At 39.1% G+C, this 27,793-nt stretch overlaps 1 protein-coding gene across 2 annotated transcripts in view; it reads right to left on the reverse strand.

Moving 5' to 3' along the window:
• Nucleotides 1-27,793, reverse strand: part of glra4a (glycine receptor, alpha 4a) — a gene marked incomplete at its 5' end in the record, with an annotated part of 45,017 nt that overhangs the window by 11,472 nt on the left and 5,752 nt on the right. Inside the window, 4 exons of one of the 2 annotated variants that reach the window (XM_079229075.1) lie at nucleotides 1,516-1,598; nucleotides 3,024-3,247; nucleotides 4,522-4,589; nucleotides 5,786-5,913. In XM_079229075.1, the coding sequence (XP_079085201.1) occupies nucleotides 1,516-1,598; nucleotides 3,024-3,247; nucleotides 4,522-4,589; nucleotides 5,786-5,913 (503 nt within the window). Of the gene's footprint in view, nucleotides 1-1,515; nucleotides 1,599-3,023; nucleotides 3,248-4,521; nucleotides 4,590-5,785; nucleotides 5,914-27,793 lie in introns of those variants that run through there. The other variant, XM_079229076.1, reaches the window with a different exon arrangement.

A 27,793-nucleotide genomic window follows, 5' to 3' on the forward strand; every position in this document is an offset into this window, starting at 1 on the left:
TGTTTACCTGAGTCCTCTCCCTTACACTCCTAAAGGTACAATTTCTTTATATTTTTGTTTTTATTCTGTCTGATGTACATTGTGCACTAAACCTTTTAGATTTTTTGCTATCCGTTTGTGTTAATCTGCAAACATAAATCATGCTGCCTCCTGTAAAAGAGGAAGTTCTATACAAACCAATACCTCTTGTTGGATCAGATAAGGGCGCAGGTAGAGATACCAGCGTTCAGCGGGACTTATTTGTGAGAGATGGTTCTGAAAAGGCTCAGGGACTTCAGGGTACGAGTGCTTCTTCTGTTTCCTCCCTGTTGCTACACTTTAAATTATTTTGTCCCTATAGCAGGAAATTAGGTCACCTCTAGGCATAAAGGGTGGGTCACATATATAATAAAAGGGATACAAAATTAAAGTTTTATTATTTATATCCTGGAAATTGGTTTTTACAAGGGCAGATGCTATCTGAGCAAAACAGATTTTCTTTTCTTTCCCAACATTTTATCTATGTAATAACAGTTTAAAAGGTTTGCCTTTTAATACATTTCTTGAACACTCCACTATAAATACATGTACAGTCAATGTAAACAAGAATGGTAAACGAACTGTTTGCTAACCCCACCTTATTGTTGCTATACCTGTCAAGCGTCACGTTCTGTGCAGTTTACTATGGTGGAAGATTATTTAAAATAATTAAAAAAAACAATAGATCCTTAATCTCAGACCGTGGTAGATAAAAGCAGGCTTCTCATTTTGATCCGGCAAGCGTTCAGTCAACAGTCAGATGTAGCTCACAGTTATCTTAATGAGCTAATGCTGGCTTCATAAGTAGGTTGAAAATGACATACTAACATTCTATTAACACGGAGTATGAAGTACAATTGAGTATATGGACCTATAGTGCGCTCCAACTGCATAGTATGTGGATTTTGTAGTTGCAATAAATGCCTGATTATGAGACGTGAGCTTCTGGACATACTCAACTGCCCCGAAATGTATTGTGGCTTTTCAGATTGTCCAATGGCGAACAACAAGGCAGTTTAAACAATTAACTGTTGGGTATAATATCCAGTGACGTTAATCTACGATGAGGAGGGAAAAAACGCAGGCGTTCACATATACATGTAATATGTACTGTGGAAAACATAATTAACGCTAAAATATTCAACAATTTTAAATTGCATTAAAATAATACAGGACTTTTTTTATAAATATTTTCCATTCAACGGTAGCTTGCACAGCCGATTTAATGGTAGCAGTCAAACGCACACTGTTGAATTCATTCCTTACACATGTTCAATGTTGGGGTTCGGAGAGCACAGGAGATGCAATTACAAAACGTTGTGAATATATCCCAGATATTGACATAGATTTTTAGTCATGATGTAGTTCCTATCTCTTGGAATGTAGCAAGATAAAGCACCATACAAGCCAGGCAAAATGTAAAAAAATCAGATAAGGGTGGGAGAAAAAAGAGGAAAGAAAGTGAGACGAGAGGAAGGCAAAGATAAGAAGACTCACAGCTTTCAAGCTGCATTGTACAGGTCTGAATGTCCATTGGGAAATTCTTCAAGTCCATAGGGCAGGACAGGACAAGAGTCAGCCTGAGATAGAAAAACAGATTGGAAAAGAGGAGAGAAGCAATAAAGGATGTCAAAAAAGGCCCAAAAGCACAAGGGGGCTCATGGAAAAGACATCAAGGCACAAGAAGAAAGGACGGGTTAACAGATCACAAGAACTGAGAAATAAATCAGTGCCAAGCTGCTTTGTTTTGCAAAGTATGAAACAGGAGTCAGGAGTATGTGTTTAATTCAATACAATTGGAAACTAAACAGATTTTCTTTTTTTTAAAGGGTAGCTTGGAAAACTGAGTCACTCTACCATTTGATTACTTGTCGCACCACAGTAATGGCAAAGTAATTGGTGCAGGAATCCCTGCTTTTATTTGTTGTGGTGTTGATGCATTAAGCCTTCAAAAGTCCTCAGAGAAGAGAGAGAGAGAGAGAGAGAGAGAGAGAGAGAGAGAGCTATTTGGTAGTCTGTCTGGAGGAAAACTGTGTAATTACCTGCTCTAATGCATCGCCCAGAGGCGAGACAAGAGCTGCCAGCAGTATACACACAGACATCCATTTGCTCCTGTGTTATGATGACACAATGTCTTTTTCAGCTGAAGAACAAATTATCAAAGTGATTGATTCTCCGAACATAGGATTCATTGTTTCATGTATTTAGTGCACTTAAAGATGTTTGGTCCATAATTACAAAACAAATGTAGAAATATTATGATATACTTTAATTCGTATAATAGGAATTGAACAATTTATACAATTTTAACTTCTAAAAACAAACGCATCATCCAGAAAAGCACCAAAGAGAAGGCTTCCACAGAGATGAAATTAGTGTGTTTTCTGAGGCAAAATGACAAACAATGAGAAATGTGCCAAGGCCTCAACTGAACGCGCACTTTTACTTTTGGTAAAAAAAAAAAAAACTTGTGTGAAATGCAAGCAGGGACGACACAGGTGACATCTCCTATGTTGTGGTTTAATAAGCCATTTACAAATTTCCTGTCTGATGTTGTGTGTAATTTAACAACTGACTTGCCACTTGACATTTCTGCGCATTTCTTTTCCACGCCTGCACCCATTTAGTATTTTAGTGAACTGCAGTGCACCAACGTGGGTGGAAAGGGAATGTAGAGGTGTGTGATTCAATCTGCTGATTGTGTGGCCAAGAGGTCATATATGAGTGGGATTTGTTTGCAATATCTGACATTCAGAACATTTCTCAAACGACGTCATCATAGCAGAAGCGTAGCGACCGCCCTCCAGTTCCCCCTCAGGTAAACACTTTCAGCTCTGTCAGCTCCGTATTTTGCAATTTTATCTGACAATAATCAGATAATATCCAAGCAGTAAAATTAATAAATTGCAAGCAGAGGATTTTTCACATCATACTGCAGCTACATATCATTCATGATGTCATTCTCAAACTGGCCATTACGGAGTACTTGGGAATATTATCTTTACCTTATGCTGTACAGAACGCTGCCATCTTGGAAAATCCGTAGCAGCTTGTTATCAGTGGTGACCTCGTGGAAATTGGCTCCTTTTTCGTTTGCAAAGAATAAATCAGGTTTCCAGATGGAGTCCAGCATAGATGGATCCAGATCAAGGGATTTGTCTGGGTATTCGCTGTACGCCAGGCGAGGGTCGTTCCATTTTTGTCGTAGAAATACATTGAGCCTGTAGTCCTGTGGAAGAACTCGGGGACGTTAATGGAAAATATATCAGCGGTGAAGTTTGTAGTACAGATGAGCAGCTTAGAAGTGGATCATTCTGCAGTAGTGATTTGAGAAGTTCCTGGGAATGTTCTGTTACTTGTCACTGACTGATAATGAATGTATGATGACCAAAGATATTGTACTCTTTGAAAGATGAAACCATGATGAAACTTTGAGACTCCCTTGTTGGATGGAATATCACTTTAAAGACTAAATCTACAAACCTTTTCTCTGTCTTTCATATGAAATGATATAATCCACACAACAAAGAAATCCGCTATGTAATCCGTATATGATGGCATTCATGATGGCATTTTCTCAGCCTATAATGCTTTTGTAAATAAAGATACTATTTAATGTTCGCCCAATCATAATGACAGGTGTAAGCACTTGAGTTATTACATATGATCAATCTTTGTAATGCAGCCTCAGTGGTTCATGATTATAAAGACCACTCTATTTGAAAGACCCTTGCCTCACCATATTCATCAGATATTCCTAAAGTAATGACTGAATAAGATGGTAGTGTTTGTTCAACCATTGCGAGCCATGCCAAGGACAAGTACTGGAGACACTCACTCCTGCCTGCAGCCACCATTTATGAGTAATTTAATTAGAATTCTAATCTGTGCAATTAATTCAGAAATCATCTTTGTACATTGTTCCTTTTTCTTGCTCATTCATTTCTATTATCAGAATGAAAAGCATGCTTCACCAGCGCATACATTGATATCGTTACTGTTGTCGCTCTCCGAGCCGACTGTGCTGGAGGTCTGACCCTGGGCTTCCCTCAGACACCCTGAAACACTGCTGTGTTGTGCTGACCCAGCAGCTATAACAGTGGAAATGCAGACCTGAGGACAGTCATTTCTCCCTGAACCCCTCGTCCTCTCTCCCATACCCCCTTTCATCCATTTTCTCAATTTTTCATTTTAATTGCAGAGTGGACAGTTCATTATCAGCACGTCAGTGACCCATTGGTCTCTGAAGGTTGCACTGTTATGCTCCAGGAAACAGAGAAATGAGGGAACGGCTTCAGCACTCAGTGGATTAGCAAAGAAGTTGGTAGGGAAGAAAGAGGATGGAGCGTTTCAAGATTTCTATATATCACAGGGGAAATGCAACAAAACAAAACAAAATACAAACCCTAATCCATAATCATGTTTAGATACAATTTCAGTGAGGGAGATTGTTTTTAAGAAAACTAACATTTGAAACATTTAAAATCTCCTATGTCTTCTTACCATTGTAGTTTCTGTGATGGACCCAAAGCTGTTGATGAAAATATTACAGGTGACATTCACAGCTGGGCCTAGGGAAAGAAAAAACAGACTGAATTCACACATCTTTCCCCTCAGAGGGGATTTATGAGATTACACTACATAAAAAAATACCTATTTTATTGTAATGCATGTCTCCTGTGGCTCTTTAGGATTTACTGGAGTTTCTTAATTCATTTTCAGTCATGCAAGCTCAGAAACTGGGATCGGTAAGACCAAGAGCATGGAAGGTGACAGACATATCGGTCCACATTTTGGCATCAATGAAAATTGTTGTGTGGAACCCTGACTTTTTGTTGTTGTGTTTATATGATAGTACTTTGCAACAGCAAATACATTTAGTAAAAAAAACGTGTACATATTTTTTCCCCCAATGACAATGTTGAATTTGTTTTTCCCTACAGTATCGTGGAAGTAGCTCTCACAATAAAACATACTGTCCATAGCAACTTCAGCAAGCTGACTTTTTTTATGGTTATATTTAGGCACTCAAAGCTCTTGGTTATGGTTGGAGGACAATCTTGGTTTGATATTGAAAAGGCAATAGTGACTTGAAGTACGACATAATATGTATGCACTTAACAGTTAACTCCAACCATAATCGGTTCTTAACTTTAACCAAACTGCTTTTGTTGCCTACACACAGATTTTCACACTGAGTCGTGCCGCCCTAGACGGACGCGGTTGTAGAGATGTGAGGCAAAGATGTGAGGCAAAGATGTGAGGCAAAGATGCTGCGTCGGGTAAAAGGGACAGGTGCATTCCGGTGTTCTAAAAACAACGGGATGTTAGCTTTTGTTGTTTGGCTCATTGACTTCGCCTGCTTATCACCACGGTCAGCAGCAGCAGCTGTGACACACAACTCATGGAGGCAATGAAGGTACTCTTAACCAGAAGGTCATTATCTGCATTATCCATCACACACAATTGTCCATAAATCTGCTTAGAAATCATAGAAAATAAGACGCTCCTTATAACCAGAACTTGAGAGTCAATATTTTAAAGTCCAACTAAAATCCCATGTATTCATTCATTGTATTCGTCAAGATAATGTCAACTTTGCATTGTTAATGTATTTTGTATATGTTGTTGACTGTAATGGGCTGCAGGAAACGGCATGCAACACAAATACATGACAACGGTCAGCGGTTTGGCTTTCACAACACAGATGGAACGGTCTGTGTTTTTTCGAGTGCTTTCTACTGTATTTTCTCAAGGACTACTGTACCTTTGAAGTTGGGTCTGATACGGGCATCGTATCCTGATGTTCTCCCCATGAGCTTGTCCAGGAAGTCAGACGGCGACAGCTGTCCTGCCTTGTTAGGGGGCTTTATATCCTCCTTACAGGAGCTCAGTCTAACATTAGAGAGGGAGAGAGAGGTGGGAACAAACACAAAGAGAAAGAAAAGAGACATTTGAGAATCTGCAGAGGAAGGTGTATGTATGAGAGGTAGCAGTGGGAGTGGTGCTAAAACAAAATGGGAACAGTCACCAACTTAATAATCATAAAAAAATACCCAGCGGTGGATGAGGAAATGAGTGTGACAGTGAATGTCTTTACATTAGATTACATTTCATTTAGCTGAAGCTTTTATCCAAAGCGACTCACAATAAGTCTTGTCTCAGTTGGCAGGTAAAACGCATCTATTTTGCTTCATGTGTAAGACATATTCTAGTTGTTAGGCACTAACTACAGAGACGCAAAACAAAAGGAGAGGTACACTTGTCCCTCTCCTGCGCTTCCCACAACTCAAGGCTTCGCAGGGGTAAGGCTTGACAGATTGATGGCTCAATTGTAACGCTGTGAATGTCACACCGGGGAGAGGAAGGAGTTGATACAAGCTCCAGTGAGGCTCCGGCAGCCACTGACAGGAATAACCAACAGGCCACAGTAAAAGTAAGGAGAGGAAGGGAGACGGGGAAAATCTTAAAGAACGACACACAAAAAAGACACAAGGAAGAATATAAGGAAACAAGGAAAACGCTGTTTCATGTTCATAATGGATTTGATTTTTCACTGGCCCCTGTTGGAGCACAGCTCATTGCACCCCATGCTTTTGATACAATTGTTAACAGTTCACAATCTGTCATGATCTGAAACTCCGGAGTACAGACGGCTGGTTAAATCCCCTCCGAGGCACAGCTTTGCTGATGCCTTGTGTTCTCATGTGTGTGTGCGTGTGTGTGTGTGTGTGTGTGTGTAGCCACTGATCTACCAATCTTATGGACTCTTAGTTGTATTTGGAGCCATATATAGTGCATCGCCAGGGGCTATAGGATCAAGGACTTTGCTGAGCTGATTGAGAAGTCTTCCACTTTTAATCGTAAAGACAACTATTAGGAATTGTTTTTTTAAATTTAGCTGCAGGGATGATGACGATATCATACTGTGAAGATATTTTGATGACTTTACAATGTTTATAAAGCGACGGTTAGATATAAGTGGGATTTCTCCACAAAATGTCAAGTAATAAAAAGGTATACTTTTAGAAAGATGATTAATGAAAATGATTAACGCTTGAAGTGTCCTTGCTGATCCATGTTGTCAATGCTTCGCAGTCTGAGATGGAAACCAGCATGCGGTCAATTCGTCAGTAGTCGAGATTGACATTGTCTGTCCTTCGATATCTGAATTTGAGTGAACGCAGCCATCTGTGTAAATCAATCGAGACATAACTAAGATTAAAGTGGTGCATTGGCATAATTATCCTGCAATATAATCCATAGAGGCCAAACCTCCCCAATGTCATTTATTTTTTAGCACAACACTTACAATACATGATTAGTGCCTACCATATGTATAATTATGATGATTCGAAAAAAGATTCATATGAAGGTTTTCTGATCTGCCAGCGCTATTACAGTTTGGTTAGATGGTTTTGGCAAAAGAAATGACTTGGGTAAGGAAACGGCCGTGGCTGTGATCAGAAGAACACAATTATTTTACTTCCAAACACACTCTTGGTGATCACCTGCCAAGTACCTTCTTTCATCAACTAGTTGGCATGTTGCCATACTCAAAGTTTTGGTGTGATTCGATTGCATATGCTAATAGTAGAACAGAAGCAAGTTTGTTCTGCTTTGGAAAAAAGGTGTCACAGCAAATAAAAATAAAAACTTTCATTTCCTGAAGCTATATGACTCCTGCTTATATTGGTTTGTTCACTATTTCCTATTTTACACATCAGCACTTTCCCTTGACTGTGGATAAGAAGTGGACGGAGTCACCGTGACGTCACCCATTGGTTTTTGGACTGCAATTTTGAAGCAATTTTGAAGCCTCAGGTTCGCCATCTTGGTTTTTGGCCGCCTCTGCCTTGTTTTGTTGTTTTGCATCAGAAGTGACATGAGAGGGTGGAGCTAAGTACAACCCAACACTGAAAAAGACATGTTGAGGCACTATAAATGTTACGAAAATGTCATGAACGGAAAACGCACTGAAAGGTTTTAAGTTATGAGACTTGAAACTAGAGATTAAGAACATGGACTGATATTTACAATGTTTACTGAGGGTTAAATAGAGTAAGAAGTAGCGTCATTTATTCATAAACTTCTAAACAATCAGACTTCTTTTTTACAACCAGAGGACATTGAACTGTGAGGCACACGTTGCAATAGCAACGGTAGGGTACACATAAAATAGTTGATGCTCTAACCATCTTGCTATGTTTATTTGAATTAGGATGTCCAATATATACTTTTTCTAAACTGTAGTAATTCAGTTTTACAGTGCCTTTGGTCAAACTTTTTAGCATTTTTCTGATTTGTAATAATGCCTCTTGAATATTTTTTTATTCCAATTTCAAGTCTTAGCCTTCTATATAGCTGACATCTATCGTATTAGCACTAGAACATTAATATGTTAAAATACAAACAGTTATCATGGTAACGTACCACATGTCAGTGCTAATCATTAAATAGTTTCAACTAGTAGTGCTAAAAAAAACACAAGCATCAGCACCTTTTTGTGGATTTTCCCAGAGGAGCTGCTGTGCACGTATGTCTTTCTTACATTATAAAGCTCAACTCTTACTGGTCCCCTGACTCCAATCCACTGCCTCTGGCTAAAGTCCACTCTGTAGTGTTGCTGATTTTACAGTATGTTGGCACTCCTTTCATCCCCCTCTTGCACGCACGCACACACGCACGAACGCACACACAAACACACACACACACACACACACACACACACACAGACGCACGCACACACTTACAAACTCACACAGGTACACAGGGAGATGGATTGATGGTCAGACTCTTGCACTAACAGAAAGCCATAACGAACTGTCTGTCTTGGGTTGTGCTTGTTTTACGGATCAGCCCAAAACAATAAAACATCTTGTTTGGTCTCGAGTGTGATATCCTCTGACAGGTCACAAGCTTTCAAAGACAAATGATTGTGAGAATAAACTCTGTAGTTTTCAAGATATATAGGGAGAAGAAGAAAAGGTTTCTAAGGCAACTGCATGTTCATGTGAATGCGTTTTGACCCGGCCGGCTGATGACGGGTTGATTTCTGCTGTGAAAATAATTAGACAATGTTCATTTCTATACTGTACATTCATGAGTCAGTACTTGAAGTCAAAACTTTTAATCAACGCTAACACTTCCACAGCAAATTTTTGTGAAACGCAGTCTGTATCTTGGCACTGTCTTTGTGAGTCATTTCTGCTTGTTGATGCTAATAAACAGTATGAGATTCTTGCTACTGATCACACACAATATTCTGCATATATACAGTAGGCCTCAATGGTCAGATAACATGTATTTACCTTTATTCTATTGTTATTGCTCCTATGTCAGTAATTGTTCATCTTTCTATATCCCCTACACATGCAGAATGTTGTGGTTCGGGGCAGATTAATGATGAAAAAGCTTCTTTTTTTAAAATTGTTTATTTGGAAGCACAAAGACACATTGATCAAATTGTGAAGCGATTGGCATTACTTACCATACACATCTTGTGCTATGCATTCCAGAGGTTTCAGAAGTGATGTACATGTAGCATTTGTATGATATGAATTTTAAGATAAAATTGCATTAGTGCTATTTTTCGCTGTGAACTCTTAGTGGTGAGGTCCACAGCTGAACTTCTCACCCTGAGCTGTGGGAGAAGCTGTGGATTTCTGCTTTCCCTCAGGGTACGTCACCTCCCGATTAGCCCTCATGCATTTCTAATTGGACTCATGCATTTCCCCCCTATTCTTTTATCAATGCTTCAACATTCTTATTTAGCAGAGAGGGGGAGGGAAGAAAGATTTGATCTCCTGTTTGACAATTTGCATCCAGAGTGATGCCTCTTGACAGGTTTTGAGAGCAGTGCGTGAGCTGAAAAAACAAAACTGGATGCCCTCCAAAAACTAATTGGTAAACAATATACTTTATATCTTGTGCAATTGTCTGGGTGTTAGTTGTTTTGAGGTTAATGCACTGTACAACAGTCAATCCTAAAATGATATCAGCAGTTTCTAGTGACTATAAAACTACAAGTCGGAAAGTGGCTCCTAAGAACCCTTCAAAGCAAAATTTTTCTTTGTCTGAGTGATTCAATTATTAAGATGCTCTTTGGTGACATTTAATGAGCCTGACCTTTTAGCCTTCCCCTACGTTCCTTTCGTATGAGCATCCGTAGCAGACTGCTGGCGAGAATACAGAACAACCCTTTCTTTCCTTCTTCTATAGAGCAAGTTTTGTCACTCTTGTTACTAAGTGACTTAATTTGGCTTTGACAGCCAAGCTGAATCAAAGCGAAAACACAATTGTGTGTGTATACACTTTCAAGTAGAAAAACGTAGGTGGTTATGTCGAATTCAAATGGCTGCTCAGAAATAATTTAGTCTTCTTTGAACCTTCTGTATACCAGCCAGGACTACTGTACATATTTAGTTGTCTCTGCGGAGAAGCCTAAATATACATAACAAACAAACGTGTTTTTTATTCTTAGCATCCTATGCAGACCTGGAAAGTAACCACATTAAAGATTCAGTTCTTCTATTCTGGATGGAGTTTGTATCGCAGTTGTTCATCATCCCGCTCAGTCGACAGCTATGAGGGGGAAACACTGTTATGACACACCTGTCAGGACTGTGCAGTCAGAAGATCAACCATGGGAAGCAACTGTATGAGCAACTCATCTGAAGAGCTACTCTGCATTTGATTAGCATTTCACCCCACCTGGCTTCAGGCAAACATTTCAGTCAGCCATTTATTCTAATCGAAGTATGTGTACACATGACCAATGGTTCAGGAAAACGTCATGCAGTAATTTCCTACAGACATGAATGCATGGCCATGGATGACTTGTTTTCCTATTTTTCGTCACAGAAATATGCTCCTTCAGCAACAGAGTTTTTTTCCCCAATATCATGGTGACACACATTGTCTTTATTAGGTGTTAATCCAAATTCTTTGAGTAAAGAGAGAGGTGTATGTAGAAGCATCCTATATGACTATAATACTCACAGATCACTATCTGTGAGAATTATAGTCATATAGGATGTTTCAGCTTGTTTTGAGATGCATGTCAAGTACTTGTGATATCGCAAAGTGGGTAAATGGATCTTGGAAGCCAATTTTAGCCGCTGATCATTCACAAGCTTCAAATAAGGTATGAAAAGTACAAAATCCTGTAAATAATATCTATCGTTGAAATTCAGTGACCAGGCAGCTCAGGCAAGAAATGAGAGGCAGCATAACTGGTACCCGTTTCCAGTGTACTGCATCATTTAGTTACAATAAATATATAACCACACGCAGCAAAAGAAAAGAAGCTGGAGCTGTCATTCTTTGTACAGTACATAAGGCTCAAATGTATGAGGACATAAATGGACTGGGGTGGGAGGGGTCGGGAGGCGAGGTCAGCAAGAGACCAACATTTCTTTACATCTGCAAAATTCCATGCTGCCTCTTTTTTCTTTTTACAAGTGTATAAATATGGACAAATATAAATGTTAAATGCTTGCCTCTTTTAGATGTAGGTTAGTGTATATGCAGTCCACAAGACTGGTTGATTAGTTTTCACCTAAACAACAAGAAGTATTTTTGTCTGTATGTTATCGTTTTACCTCATAGAGCCTCAGATTCGTAAGTAACTGATGAAAATGATCTCTAATTGGATGGGATGGGATTCTGCCCATAGAGTGCAAATATCTTCGTTTAATTGCTTTTTCATTAAGAAGCTTGTGATCAGAAAAGCACATCATATCACAGTGTGGCTGTTCCCTAGTTTCCTACAAGGAAGCATCGAGGGATATCGGGCCCATTAGACTACCATGCATGAACATACTAACTTTTTAGTGTCATTAGCATAATGGGGAAACAGAAGACAACTGCTCTCGCCGCCTGTTGAAACACATTGCTCTAATTTCCTACTTGTCCAATTGCCCTTGACATTTACTTGAGACTATCATATTGCTCTCATAGAAGGACCCTCACTTTGAGGTTGAATGCCGGCCTTTTGGACAATCAACACCACTTTCTACCACCAAATCACACGTATTGACTCTTGACGGGGCTTTTATTTAAGTACATTCATCCATAGAATGCTTCCCAGTAATACATCGACATGTCATTTTTTCTCTTAAATGACCTGTGAAGCTATAGTCTTCACAATCCTGTATTTGATGGCTGATGGCTACTACTGTCCTCTTTTTGATCAATAGGTTCATCGGGGAAAGGGATTTGGAACACACTGCAATTAAACCTTGCACATTTATCTTCGATGACATGATGACTGCCAGTCCTGCACAGTGACACCCCAAGGTGTGAAAACATAGATACGACAGAGCGTCCGACAGTAGAAACCTTTTACTGAGCCTGGTTAACATTAACTACTTAACCGCATGGTGGAGACATGGATCCCAACTTGAGACTTTGTCAGGATAACATAATTAAACAACCCAAAATAGATGCAGTCAGAATGTTAAACTCTGGGACAAAATACATATTGCATTACAATACACTTGCTGTATTTCAATCTTAGTAGGTCCGAGGTGAAATGATGTGCACATTAAGTATTCAGTCCAGGGGTCTCCTTTGCAAGGCAGATTACTGGAAACTGTTCCATGGTTTTATGATGTCATGGGAGAAGCTTACAGGGCATAAATGCATATTCAATCTACAGTAGATAAACTATAAGATGGTGGATTTGAAATTACTCCTGAATTTTTTAGACAGTTAATTTTTTAATATGACCCCCCTCCGAAGAGCAATATCTGTCATTATGCAGGAGGACATTGACGAGCGAAATAAAACAAAACGGCTACTGATTACAGTTAAATGACAACGAGCTACGTTCTGTTTTGCTGTTCTTGTTGAAGGATGAGGCTGCAGCCATTATATATTTGTAGTTTTTGTCAATAAATCTGTCTCTTAATACTTTCTGACTTAAATGTTTGTAAATTACGTAGTGGGCGCATACGCTGCTGAATGAGTGAGGAGTTTTTATTGGTGGGTTTGACTTGGCTCTTGGCACGCTACGCTACGCTAACGGGAGGTTACGGTGAGGAGGACATGAAGGTAAGTTGACATCATATTGCTCTGTTTTATCAAAAGTATTTTAAATGTAGCAGCACTTCCCTTTGTTTTCATGTTGTTAGTGCCGCAGAGTCTCTTTTTTTAAAAGAACGACATGGAGGGCTGCTGTGTTGACATGAAGCCTGTAACGTTAGCCCACAGTGAGCTTTAAAAAAAGAGACTCCACGGCACTAATATTATGAAAACAAAGGGAAATGCTGCTACATTTAAAATACTTTTGATAAAACAGAGCAATATGATGTCAACTTACCTCCATGTCCTACTCACCGTAACCTCCTGTTAGCGTAGCGTGCCAAGAGCCCAGTCAAACCTACCAATAGAAACTCCTCGCTCATTCAGCAGCGTATGCCCCGCCCACTACGTCCAAACTCAAGTTGTAGCTTTTCATTTTGAGAGTGAATGGTTTTTTTGAGAGCAAAGATTTTTTAATTGTAGCCAGAAATTTGAGTTACAAATGAGAAATTTGCTCTCAAAATAAAAAAAATTGTTTGCGTAATAAAGACACAAAGGAGACGATACCGAGAGGCAACTGGAGAGGTTTGCGTATAGAAGCTGCAATAGCATCATTCATATCAAAACTGGGAAGTATTTCCTTACTGAAAGAAAAGTAAAGAACAACACTGAAGGCTTTTCTCCATGGAACACACATTTTCTTCCCACTGATTGTTTGATTGACAGTTTGTTCATCCAATCACCTGCCACGCATTATTTTTTGAAAGGGCATGGCCTTTTCAACCATCTGGTGGGTCAGGATAGGGTTTTTAGCCAATGTTACTCATTAATAAATTAATAATAAGAGGACAATTTCCAGCTGCAGGTTCAGTGTGCTTGCAAGTACTTATGACACCAGTATGTGAAATCGATTCAAAAATAAATTACAGCACCCATGTTCATAGTAATGAGGGAAGATGTCAGCCAGAGCAACGGTGTGGCTCATTAATGTGTTTTTCTTAGTTTGTGGACAACAATGGAGGTCTATGACATAGAGGAATAATAATAATAATAATAATAATAATAATAATACTATTTCAGGCCACATCAGTTTATGTGTGGTTCAAAGGGTTAGACAGCTGACGGAACAGAGAACAAAGATAGTTGGCGGATTAATGATACTTTAAATAGTGGCAGAAGACTCAGATTCCCATTAGATATTGTGGTGTTTACTGGCTTGCTTTTAATACCACCCCCATCTTTGAACTATTTCTATTCTCCTCTGTGTTATCTTTGATCTTTTGTTTTGGAGTAAAGCCTAATTAGTTCAACCACGAGCCAATGCTAATGGTAGAACCTCCTTTGTGTTAAGGTATATTTAGCTTTCTCAATGCAAACCCCGGGGTCTAATGATTCAGATTAATACATGCTAACGCTGACTAAATCGCAACTATGTTCCATGACTCATGCTTTTTCATTTGTAATGCAATCTTTAATCTTGCGGGAGCGAGGCTTGACATCTCCGGAGTACCCAGCAGAAATTGTGTTTCTCGGCTTGTGCCACTGAAGGCCTCAATGAGCTTCAGCTTGATGACAGATTTATTCTCATGATGGCCTGTTTCTACTACACTGAGCTACAACCCTGGGGGTTTCCCATGCAACCTTAACTAATCTTCTGCACTGTTCACACAGTCCAGTCTAGTGCCCTAAAAGTTGTCTTAGTGTGAAGTGTAATGTATTCATCTTTGTGATTTAATTTTTCTATCTGCTGGGTTTCTGAACACAGTGTGATTAAAACTGAAGAAAACAGTGAAAAAAAAGGTTTCTCCTAATTGCTACATCTGCTTTTAAAATGTCACAACAAAATGAATTGTTAACCTCCCACACATTATAGCAAATAATACTTTTCATGCTCATCTAATAAGTTTGGAAATATGAGGATCTAAATTTCAATTTCTAATAGACGCGTGCAGAAATATCAGATCCATGAAGCTCACTGTATGCTGTATGCTTACTTTAGATACTAAGATTGAAGTAGTGTAATGGTAGCCTTTAGCCTATATTTTGATATGATATTTTCACTGCCACTGCTGGGTGGTTATGTGCTTTGGGGCCTTTTTTAGTTTCATTTCACCTCAATCTTTGGAAGCCATACAAATCGAGCCCCTCACTGATGACTGTGGCTCAGTGGTAAGCAAGATCGTCCTTCAATCAGATGATCGGCAGTACGATTCCAGGCTCTGCTAGTCCATGTCGTTGTGTCCTTGGGCAAGACACTTAACTCCAAATTGCTCCTTTAGCTGTGCCTACAGTGTGTGAATGCTAGTTAGTTATGGGCAGGTGGCACCTTGCATGGTAGCTCCTCCCATCAGTGTGTGAATGATGTCATGTAGTGTTAAGCGCTTTGAGTGGTGGGCGACTAGAAAAGCGCTATGCACGCACAGGTCCATTTTACTGCTCCTCTTTATGCTCCATAAGCCACATGCCATGCATTATGAATGTAACTCAAACACTTTAAAACCAGGCAATTAATGCACCTGTCCAAGCCCTTGTGGTATTTAGGCAACAAAGCTACTTGGTTAGGTTGAGGAACAGATCGTGGTTTGAGTTAAAATAACCACGGAAGTGGTGTTGCCTAGTTAAGTTAAAGCTGACTTCTGGTTTTCACACAGGACACAAACGCAGTCTCCTGGGTGAAAGTCTGGTATTTGTAAACCTTACCTTCTCCCTGTGCAGACTGTGACTTGTTTATAATCTACGTTATCACACTTCTTGGCTCACATTCATGTAGATCTCATACACATTGATATAGAAAGGGTTTTGTACAAGTTATTGGGCATTACTTTTTGCTGGTCGGACTACAAACAGTCTGCTTGGTTGGCAGTTTGGTTGGCTACATACTAGCATCGGATAGAACCCCTTTTAGTAAATTCTGTCAAACGCATGTATTCTTATCTTAAACCTAGAATCATCAGTTACATTTGAATCAATGGTGAAGTAGCCACCTTTCCAACTGGCCATTAGCATTAATCTTTGAGGGAGAAATATGTATTTAACTGCATACGAAGTGTTCAGCATTTACCTCCTGTTGGCTCTTCCCAAAGCTAAATCAAACAAACAAATGGTTTCCAACAGTCGCAGTTTAAATGGCAATCTCTGTGATAAACCCAAGGCGCTGACCTTTCCCTATAAGGGAGATGAATCTCGCATAGAGCGTCCTCAGACCTATCCATCTTCCCGATGTCTCTCCAAGCCTCTCTGTATGCAGGCTACCTTTTCCACGTCAAAGATCTGATATCAGCATGAATGACCTCCTGTCACTCTCTGTGAAACATAGCTAGCAGAATTTCTGATAGAGAGAAGGAACTATACTGGCTGCAAAAGATTGCTTTGATGTGTCTGCTTCGGGGCTTGAGATGGACTACGGCTTTATCCTCATACAGTAGTCAGCTTCTCAACACATACGCTTCAGGTTTGTTTTGTCATGTTGACTGGCACTATAAAACGCTACAATAACTCTCCACGTTGTTCTTTTAGCTCAAACACAAAATACAGAACATCTGGATTCATGCAGATAGAACCAAGCTTATGAATATATATTTTCATCATCTGCACGTTGAATCCTTTTCTTGGGCTATCATATCTGATGCATGCCAATTGATGAATCGTGCCGTAAGCTGAATGGTTGTGTTCACATGCAGGAGGTATAAACACCATGATCAAAGCAGGATGTTTGTCTCTCTCATTTGTCTTCTTCCTGTACTGTAGACAAGGTAATGAAATGCAGGGAATTGAGAAGTAAGATTGGATTTTTAGATGCAACCAAACTGCGATGGTAATCGCAGGACATAATGAAGCACTGGGCTCCGTTGTTTTGCGTGTTTTTAGTGGATAAAAAGAGGGTATGTGCAACTCCATACGTTGGAGCTCTGCGTCCCCCACATCTGTCTGTCTTCAGTTTAAAAGGCCACTGGGAAATCTCTCAAGCTTGATTCTTACAGTAGTAGTCAACAATATGTGTACAGTGAACATGTAATTAAGCTGTCGAATTATGTGATGATTAATATCTTCCATTTGCTAAATGCACCTATATGGATAGAGTCTCAGCTCTCATCAGGCGCGGTATAAATCACATCCTTTGATAGCATATGTTTGTTTACCTGTTACCCACAAGTGATTTCCAGCTGCCATAATTGTTTCTTCTATTAGCCATTTGCTTGCCGCTTTGAGCGGTTTATGCAACCGTGTTATCCTTTTTTATATATGGTAGTAGTCATTGGTTAGTCGTCCACAGTTCTGACTTTCCTCTGGCTACTCCATTACAGTAATTAACTCCTAGCGGTGGCTTCTTTTGGAGGAAATAGGATTTGGCGGTTTTCTCATTTTGCCCCAGGGACCATGGCACCATAGCAGTTACCGCATTAAAAGAGAGCAATGAGCAAGCTAAGGGCCAGTGAGTGAGTCAGCGTGAGCTTGGCCCCTGTTATGGTCCACCTGTGCCTTAAACCAAGGAATAAAAACTACTGGGGTTTTGCTATCAATCTGTATAGTGAAGTGATGTTTCCGCTCAGGAGACATACAGCAAATTGTCATTCGGAGAATGGTTTGCACTAAAACACACATTACACACACGCACACCAAGACAGCCACTGCACTCTACATGACCCATATTTTTTGGGCATGACAGCAAGGACGAAGGAAGTCGCAGGCATTGCCGATGGCCTGTTTCGCTTGATCAAGCTGCTGGCTGGAACCAACAGCGTCATGACAAAGCCACCATGGAGCTGGGTCTACCAGGGATTTTCTGAATCATACCCATAGGGGAGGCAGACTAACAATGCTTTGTCAAATGCTCACTTCTCAATTCATGCTGTAAATGTAGAACGTCACCTTGTCTAAAGTTAGAAGTTGTTTTTTTACCCTTTGATGAGAACTTTGACTTCACATTTTGGGTTTTATGTAATTATTTTGCTAATTGTTTGGCCCCAAACAGATGTTTAATGAAATATTCAGTAAGGCTGGTCTGTATTGCTGTAGTTTTTAAGGCAAATGTCAGGTTAGCGTATTACCCATGTGTATATCATTTAGGGCTGTGCAGTATACCGTCTCATGTTAACTCACTTGACTCAGGGTGTGCAAGAAATGACATGCTGGGTGCATGCATGCTGGGTAAATGACACCGCCCGCACAGGAAGACTTTTCTTCTGCAGGAAGAAGTCTTTTCCTGTGCAGCTAAGTGGGCGGGCGTTACCCATCATGCATTTTGGCGATGGCATTTTTTTCAAACCATGAGTCAACTTCTATCCGTGAGACGTAAGTAGCTCAGACCGCTGTATGTTATCTGTGACTGTAAACATAAAATGTTGCTGCTGGCTGAAGAATGACAATAGTCGTTACGGCCACGCATGCGCCACCAGTATCAAAGGATTCCTCTGGGTCCTAAATCCCTCCAAGTTTAGCTCCCTATGTACCAATCAAAACAGCTGCTGGCCAGTTGCGAGTGACTGGTGAATAACGATGGCAGTGGCGGTCCTTTACGGCGTCAATAAATGAATGTGTTTATTTGGAAAAAACATACAGTGACATACTGTGAAACCGCCAGAATCTTGCAAAATACCGTGATATGAATTTTTGGCCATACCGCCTAGCTCTAATATCATTTTATCTTTATTAAAGATGATAGTTATTGCAACTGAGCATAACCGCATATCCCAAAATGAAGACTATTGTACTAAAATAACAAAAGTCGCAGGACATAACAATTTACTCATCTTTGCTGAGCAGAAAATACATTCATTTACTCCCTTTATGTCATTGTCCAGTACATTATTGAGGAAAAAAGGTCATTAACAAGGAGGTATTCATTATCCACTGATTTCCATTTCCTTCTGTGAGAACGTCACACTGGTTTTTATAATTATTGTGCCTCAGAAAGAAAAAAAACATTAATTGTTCACTTTCAGCTCTAATTACAATAATAACACATGAAAAGGTCAAACAAAACCTGTTAACCTCAACGTAGCTCTCTAGCACCTACACATTTATGTAAAACAGAAGTTATTTGCAATCCGAAGCACATTAAATTACCAAGCATTTCCTGGTATTTTGAACTGAATTAATTGAGTAATGTTGATCCTCAAGTTGATACTTGACCTTGTAAAACTAGTCTCATTTTAAGGTCTATGGAGTAGCTATTTTCAGATTATTTTACGTATGTACAACGTTTTGCAGAATCGTTTACAAATCTGAGTGTGCATTCAGAGATTCACAAATCCTACGCACATAAGGATTGAGATACACTTTCACATCTCTCCACACAATGATATTGCTCCAATAATAACCCATACTTCATTATACAAGAGATTATACAAGAGAGAAGAAAATCCTCCCAGGTTTTGTGTTAGTGTAATTTGCACTACACTGCAGACACATATTACAAATATAAAAAATATATCTCAATTGTTTCAGGAATTACTGGTGCAATTAATAACAACAACATAAAGCGGTGCCATCATCAGATTTATCGAGCGTACCACCCATTTATTGAAAAACAAACGTCTCTCATCCCAAGAGAACCACCGGATCTGACACTCTCTTTCAGGAAACAATGTGGGCGTCTTGTGGTAACACAGACAAATGGAGAGAGTCTCAGTGGTCAAGCACCAAAGTGAGAGAAAGAATACATTCAGGACTCGCACAGCGTCTGTTCAACATGATAAAAAGATGTGTCTTCAGCCCTGTTATGGATGGCTAGGAAGCTTTGTGTCCAGTGTGGCCTGAGATAACATGGAAACAAAGTATGGCCATGCATGACAAATAGTGTGTGCGTCACCAGCCAAATAAACACACGATAAAATCACGTCTTTTGAACATCAAGGCGGGCATCCAAGTTGTGTCCTCCAAAGAGCCTAATAAAATGTCGGAACATATTCTCCTTGACTGTGGTGTCTACCCTTTTTACTCAATGTCAATGTGACTTAAAAACGGGACGCTCATTTACACGTTCATACTTGTATTTTTGGTTTCTATTAGACCATGTCTATATGCGTTCAATGCTTTCACATTAATTTAATATAGCACTGCTTTATAAGAAAATGGATATGAAAACTGTACTATTTACAATGTAGGACATTTAAGACTAGGACATTGAATTATGAGGATTACCTTGAAATTATCATTACAGCAGTTTGATCAAACAAGCCAACTCAACACAGGAGTTGCCTTTTTTGTTGTGTACAGCAATTATGTTATATTACTCCTTACTGAAGTTGTTTTCTCGTATGTCTAGAGAATCATGTGCGGTTTTGAAAAAAATTCAAAGCTTTTATTTTACAAGAAATCCCAAGTCCTCTATTCCGTGGGAGCTAGCTTCACCGCTAGTGTTGGGCAAGAAAACAATGCTTGGGTTGAATAAAAACATCTCCTACAAAAGGAGAAAACTAATATTTATAATGTATAGTGCAACATAAACAGAGCTTTACTGTGACAAAGCAGTTTTATTGTTCGAGTAGAGGGTTTATATTGCATAGCATGGTACTTTCAGGTGTTAATTAAATGAAACGGTTTTCCTGCCAAACCTCCCCTTGCCCTCCACTAATATTGGACTCATTAATTGTAATTATAAAAAGGCGTCCACGGTGAAAATGTTCATGTTGAAACATTGTACTGTAACTGGCAAAAAAACATTTACACAGTAAATAAACTATGATTAGTCTAGATTGATGCACAAACTCTATGTTCCATGCAGCATCAATAATTAATCATACAATACATACCTTTACAATTACTCCTTAGAGTTCTACAATAAAATATAAATATCGCTCCTAAACATGAAACGTTACTGTTAATTAATACAATGAGTGAATTTGATGATTATCAGCCTGGCCCCGCTAACATTATTTCAACAACTAACATAAATCTGTCCTTTCAGGGGAAGACAAATGCCTAGCAGGCCATTGATTGAATCAAGGAAAGGGGAAAGAGTTAATGAAATGCTCAAGATAGGATCTAATAGAGAGGAATATGGCTCAGAGTACTTTCAGAGTCTGAAACATGTTGTGCAAAGCCTGCTATACTAGTAATATGTTTAGTATCCCATTTCTATCCACTAAATTAAATATGGTGCAAAACAAGGGATGTATTGAACAGCGAGGCAACCGCGTTTATAACTGGCTACTAAATTACATACACAGCACAGCAGCAAGAACTCTTACTCTTTTTTTTTATAAAGACATACTATTGCTTGTCTCAAATAACTCTCCAACTTCCTGCAAGCAATCAGTGTATCAATGAATCCGCTGACTAGGTTGACAACGTTGATTTAACAGGACAAAAGAGCGAGATTAAATGGTCTTTGTCCAAAATGGGATTACTTATCTCTTTCTCAGTTCCAGGAATCAACAAAGACAGTGATTAGCAGATGGTAAATAATGAGACGAGTAGACGATAATGAGCAAGAATTTCAAATATTTTACACCTGAGGGTTTATTCTCCAGAAATGATAAAACATCCTTGGTAGAGTTATAGTTAAAGCTGCATCCTTTCAAAATTGTTCTCTCTATGAAGCTGTGTACCACTGCAACCCACATTTTATTGGGCATGGCAACAACAACTTTCAAAACTGTTGTTGCACACGTTGTAGCAAGAAAGACTTGGTTTGGCTTCTGTCAGGTTTTTTTTCTTCTTTTTTTTTTAAACTTGAGCACACTATGATATCATCAATACCTGTCAAGGACATCTAGTCATCTCACTAATGTGGGGGAGAAACGTCTGCCAGTGATACAGAGGTCAGAGCACAAGGGATTTGTGAAAGTACATGATCTGTGTTACCCTTGAAGCAGCTTTGCACGGTGTATAAAAAAAACTGCCACCTGCAGAAAAACAGCCCACTTATATCACAAAGTGTCAGATAATGGACACCTCCAACCATCAATACAGAGCTATTTCTGTGGAAACCCTATCAGATATCTTGCTGTTACAGCAGATAGAGCTCAATGTCAATAAGGTAAACAGTCAATGGTATGCTCTGCCTCATACACAAAGCAACCATTAACATCTTGTTCCTCACTGACGTTGAAACTGTGGGTTATGTGATTAGCTTCTTCCTGTACGAGTGCCCTAACATCAGAAACTAATTAATTCGGTGTGTAGATCGTTAAGCAGACTCCTGCATTGCATCCCAACATGGACGACTCTCATTTCATGCTTCTGGAGAGGAGTGAGCCCCCTACTGCCATTGTGTTATCTTACGAACACAGCTGTAATCCCCCTCAACAACCCTCTCGACCCCTTTTACCGCCGAAAAATTATTCACTGGTCATGTGTGACCTCGGCTGGAGTGAAATGGAGGAAGAGGGACGATTTGTTTGTTGTTTTGGCTTTTATTTTCACTACAGCTCGGCCTGTTTCCTATGTGAGTGACCTGGGTTTTACTGCGCGCCCTCTCCAAGAGGATCACAGTATGTGTAGGCTTTTTTAATTGATGAGATGTTAGAATACAGTCATAGGAAAAGCTCTTCAGTCACTATAATAAGTGCATCATTGCAAAAAATGTAAATTGTATGAGCAAACATTTTCCAATTGGATGGAGCCCCAATTTCCCCCAAAATTGTAGAATCAAACAAAAAAGAAAGGAATCACAATATGGATCAGCCAATACGATGATCTATATGGAATAAAAGTGAAAACGTGTTCTAGATTCGGATGTTTACCAATTTAGCGACTCATACATAAGACAGTGATGGGTTCTATGAGGTTCTAAAAAGACTATTATAAACTAGAGCGTGGAGATTTGGTTCTGATGTGTTCTGATGGACAACATCTGTATAATCTATTGTTGTCAGTATCGGCAGTGAAATAATTATTTGCCTGACCTGTAGTCAAAGTATGAGACCCAGATATAAAAAAATATCGACGAATTTAGATTTCTGACAAATCAACTGTCGAAATTAAAGCCAATGGTTTTGGTTGAGGTGTACATTTGACTTTAAGATCATGATTAGTACGCTCTACTTCCATTAGCTTTAGCCTGCAGTATTTGGCTGATAAATAACAGGCCTCTGTAATTACTGATGCAATGCAGCATGGTCATTCTTAATGGTTCAGATAATTGTTTCCTTTTGATTCCATTACAAAGCAGAGCTTCAGTTTGACTCCACTGCCCACTGTTTCTTTTTGTTCAACCATATATTATGGTTGGACAAAAATAAAAAGTGTAATCAGCATTGACTGTATGGTCCAATATAATGACATGATGGAGGGTTTCATAATGGCCCGCCACTTCCTGTTTCTAATTGCAGTGAACACAATGACCTACTGCAGTGAACCTCAGAGCCAAAGTGCTGCCCTAGACAATAAGTAGCCATTTTAATCTGAAGAAGAGTGGAAATGTCCACTTAATTGCATTAGCCTTACCACTGTGTCACATATTCTGTGACCTAGATACATTGACTCGCACACCAGCGTGGTTTGATCTGTGCACAGAGTGAATGACTGCTCTTTTAACCACAGTGAAGCCACCTGAAGCCTGCACATCTACAGGGCTCTCACATCAGAGATCTGCCTGGTATTCCTCGTCATTGTCAGTAGTGATAACATTGTTAATATAAAAGCTGTAGTATGGGACACAAATATATCTGTCCATGTCTATTCAGCTGAAAGCTTGTCAAATCCAAAGCCTATGCACACAACATGATTCGTTGTGTTTGAAGTATTAACAAAGCCATGTGACGAGCAGAAATGTAAACTGACAGTAGGGCTGTGCGGTATACCGGCTGAACCGGTATACCGGTTTCAGTTTTCCGTATGGTATGAATTTTTCATATACCGTCATACGGGTCGCCGCTGTTTGGCAGGCAACAACATTTAATGTTCACAGCTTAAAGCTGAAGGAGCAGCGGCCCGAGCTACTTACGTCTCATGTTAACTCATCTCGGCTGGACTTTTTGAAATGATCCGCTGGCTCCGATGTCTCCGTATCGATTAAACATGAGTTATAATTCGGTTTCGAGGATCTAACGAGCAATATTTATTATTTTATTATTTATTCACAGTCACATTAAATCAGTTTGACTGAGGGAAAGGTTAATATTTATAACTTAAGATTTGTATTTCACTTTTACTTTGAACTACAGCGGTGTCTTATTACTTTTGACTGAATTCTTTGCAATTATATGTGTATCTATATAAATATATAACTGTATATATATGAAATACAAATTTATAAACATATTATATACATATACACTTACATTAAGCCTTACTTATATTTATAAACACAATAATATATATATATACATACAATGATCTGTGTATATATATATAACATATATTTATAAACACAATACTATATATATATACATATATAATATATTTATAAAAACAATATGTGTATGTCTGTGAAACCAGTGCAAAAATAGCAGGGCTGTCATATTTTGTTTGACTGTACAAATACTTTACAGTGAAGAATCAGAGTAACTCATGAGCAACAAGAGCTGAGGTGGTGACATCATCAAGTCAGTTGCTGTTCCAATTGCAGAAAGACCGTCCTGAGTCCTCCCATCCTTGAGAGTCTGCATTCCCAGTTAGCCAGTTTAGCTCCCTATGTACCAATCAAAACAGCTGCTGGCCAGTTGCCAGCAAGTGGTGAATAACGATGGCGGTCCTTTTCGGCGTCAATAAATTAATGTGTTTATTTAAAAAAAAAAAACACTGTGATATACCGTGAAACCGCCAGAATCTTACAAAATACCGTGATATGAATTTTTGGCCATACCGCCCAGCCCTAACTGACAGGTTTGAATGTTCAGAGTTATATCTTTGTTTTGATCATCACTGCCTTCTAAGGGAAACATCTGGCTCTTTAGCTGCTACATGCAGGTTAAGTGGTAAGTAGTGGCTTGATAAGAGCTATTTCACTGGAAACAGCTGCTTTGGCTGAAAACTATGCTGGTGGAAGTGAACAGTAAAGTTACGGGTTATATAACCATAGCATTGAGCTGAAAGAAGCGAAAAAAAGCTCCAAAGAGCACTGGGAAGCTGAAGAGTCAGGTGCAATTTCTCTGTGATTTGTCCCTTTTGAGTGGTCGCTTTCACATACATACATATACATAATCAATTCATCTATTATTAATGAAAATATTGATTAAAGTATCTTAGATTTTTGAAATACATGCAATGTCTCATTCCTTATCCAAATTATTCAGTTTATCTTGGATTAAATCTACTTGCAGTTTGAAGGCTAGAACATTATGAGGCCATGAGGTGCAAAATAAACTTGATGCTTTCTTTTACCTCCTGCATGTGTGTGAAGGGATTGATGTGTAGAAAGCACAACACCCCTTGGATTTTAACCTCTGTGTAAACAACTGCCAAAAGGGAATTTGTGTTTGTGGTTCCCTGCATGACCAGTGGAGAATATCACTTTAATGCTCTTCCAGCTCAGCATTAGCTGGCTACATATCTGTGGGGATTAAAAGTTTACCCTGAGCTGATGCCCATCAGCTACACTTCATGATGCATTTATTATTCAGTGGCTTGTGGTATTGATTTCGGCTGGCAGCAGAGGGATATCACAAAGATGTGGTTTAGAGCGGGCAAGGAATAGGCTTGGATGGACACCAATTTCTCTTCCATGATGAAAAATAAAAAAATTGTAAGATGTATATGATTATGGCTTTTAAACGCATGGTGTGATTCTTAATAAGAGAAAAGATGATTGGCATATTTCATTGGATATTCACCCTAAAACAACCAATCCTCTAGCATCCGTATAGTATGTTTTAAGATGTATAAAGGAAGTTTTTATGCACATTTTATACAACATAAACAGGGAAAGGTAATATGCAGTTTGATTGAAATGGGCAGCAAACCATCAGTCATCCCTCAACCCAAGGTGTCAACCTAACACTGAAGGGGCCATCAGTAGGCTGTCACCTCCACCGTTGTATCCAAACACACATCTAATGTCCACTGAAGCAATGAGCAGATCTGTGTCAGACATTGCTTTCTTGTCAGGGAATTTAGCTCCCAACTCCCTTTTTTTTATATAAAAAGTTGCTCATGAAATAGAAAAAGCAGGCAGGTTAGTTACTTTTGCTTAAAGCGGGTGTTTCAGAGACTTTTACTTTGGAAACATAAGCTAGTTGTAGAATAAACACATCCACATATTCCTCTGAGAACAGGCATAATAAATAATGACTTGTTTGAAGTATTTTTTTTGACACACTACAATTACGTTTCCGACTCTTGTCTCCAGCTTGGCTCTCATTTTTTAGTCATTAACTCACGTAAACTTCCCATCTGTCCTTTCACGCTTCCTTTTTGTCAGCACTCCTTGCTGCTCTACTCTGTGTATCAGCCAAGTATGCAGGGATTTGTTTTTGGGGAAGGATAAGAGAGCCCTAAAAGTGTTTGTGACAGTCTAACTCAAGGTGACATCCCAGTCACATTGAGCTGATACTTTATTAAAAATAAGATTAATCCTTGCATGTGATGTCAAGCATGTCTGCACGTTTTACTTATTATTTTTTCAAGGGATGTCCTTGACCAAAGAAATTATTATTTGACTAACACTTGTCGACTAAACAACACAACATCCATTTTTAATATTGTATTTACCAGGCGCTTTCAGAAGTTTCGTGGAAATAAGTCATTCAGCATGAAAAAAGAAACAAAAAAACTGTGCAAATGGAGTTTTTTCACCCAAATTTCCATATGCAAATATCTTTTGTCTGGGACAAGCCACATTTTAAACTCTTTATTGGTCGTGAAACATTTGAATTGAAGGCACACAATCATTTATTTCCTCTTGCCTCTACTGTTTACTAGCCTGCAGATATTACTTTGCTTTTGCAAATACTTCCATACCAGCTGGGACTACCATCAGAATTTAATTAAAAGCTATCACAGAAAGATGGTGTTCTCGTCCAAACACTGAGCGTTTGAAGTTTGGAAAGAAGTAAACACAATTTAGCCAGTCCAGAGTGATTCCTGTAAGCATTATTTTTCTGCTGTTAACGTGTACTTTTTAGAAGCCTCAAAGGAAAACACAAGTAATTTGAATGTGAGGTTTTAAAGCGCATCCAAATGTCCCTTTCCAGAAGTCATGACCAGGGCCCTGTACCACGAAGCAGGATTTGGGGTTAGTGAGGTAACTTCAGGGTTAACTCTGGGTTTTCAGTTCCACAACGGAGGCTCACTTCTTACCGAGACATGGTTACTTATGCTGAACATCTAACCTACTCCGTGTAGCAGGTGATGTTCAAACTATGAGATCAACTCGTATAAAAGCACCGCCCACTGAAAGCTGGGTATGTGGACGTGGATCGTAAATTAATATTACACAATTCAAAGTTAAAGTTAATGTCATAATCCAGACTAAACGTAACACAGTTTAAACAAACAAAAAAGACAGCTGGTAATGAATCTTTGACTCTGTGAATGTGGAAATTAACAGATTTATATCTGAACTGTCTCATTTAGAGCCTCATAGATATGACTATAATGTGTATTCTGTTAAATGTATGTGTTACAGATATAATCCGATGGCGTGTGTGACAATATTTTTGCCTTATTTTCAACTGGAACCCCGGCAGTGTGAAAATGACTGGGGAGCAAATAAAAAATAAATCTGTACATATTCTCTCATCATAAATTCACTTACGTGTGTCAGCTTCTTGAGTTGTGTGTTGTGACATGTCGGAGTCGTGTCTTACATTCCCAGACTTTACTCTGGCTACTTTAAAGTAAAGTAACTAAAAAAGTAACCAAA

Source organism: Taurulus bubalis (genome assembly GCF_910589615.1).
Source record: "Taurulus bubalis genome assembly, chromosome: 13".
In the NCBI taxonomy this organism is placed as follows: Eukaryota; Metazoa; Chordata; class Actinopteri; order Perciformes; family Cottidae; genus Taurulus; species Taurulus bubalis.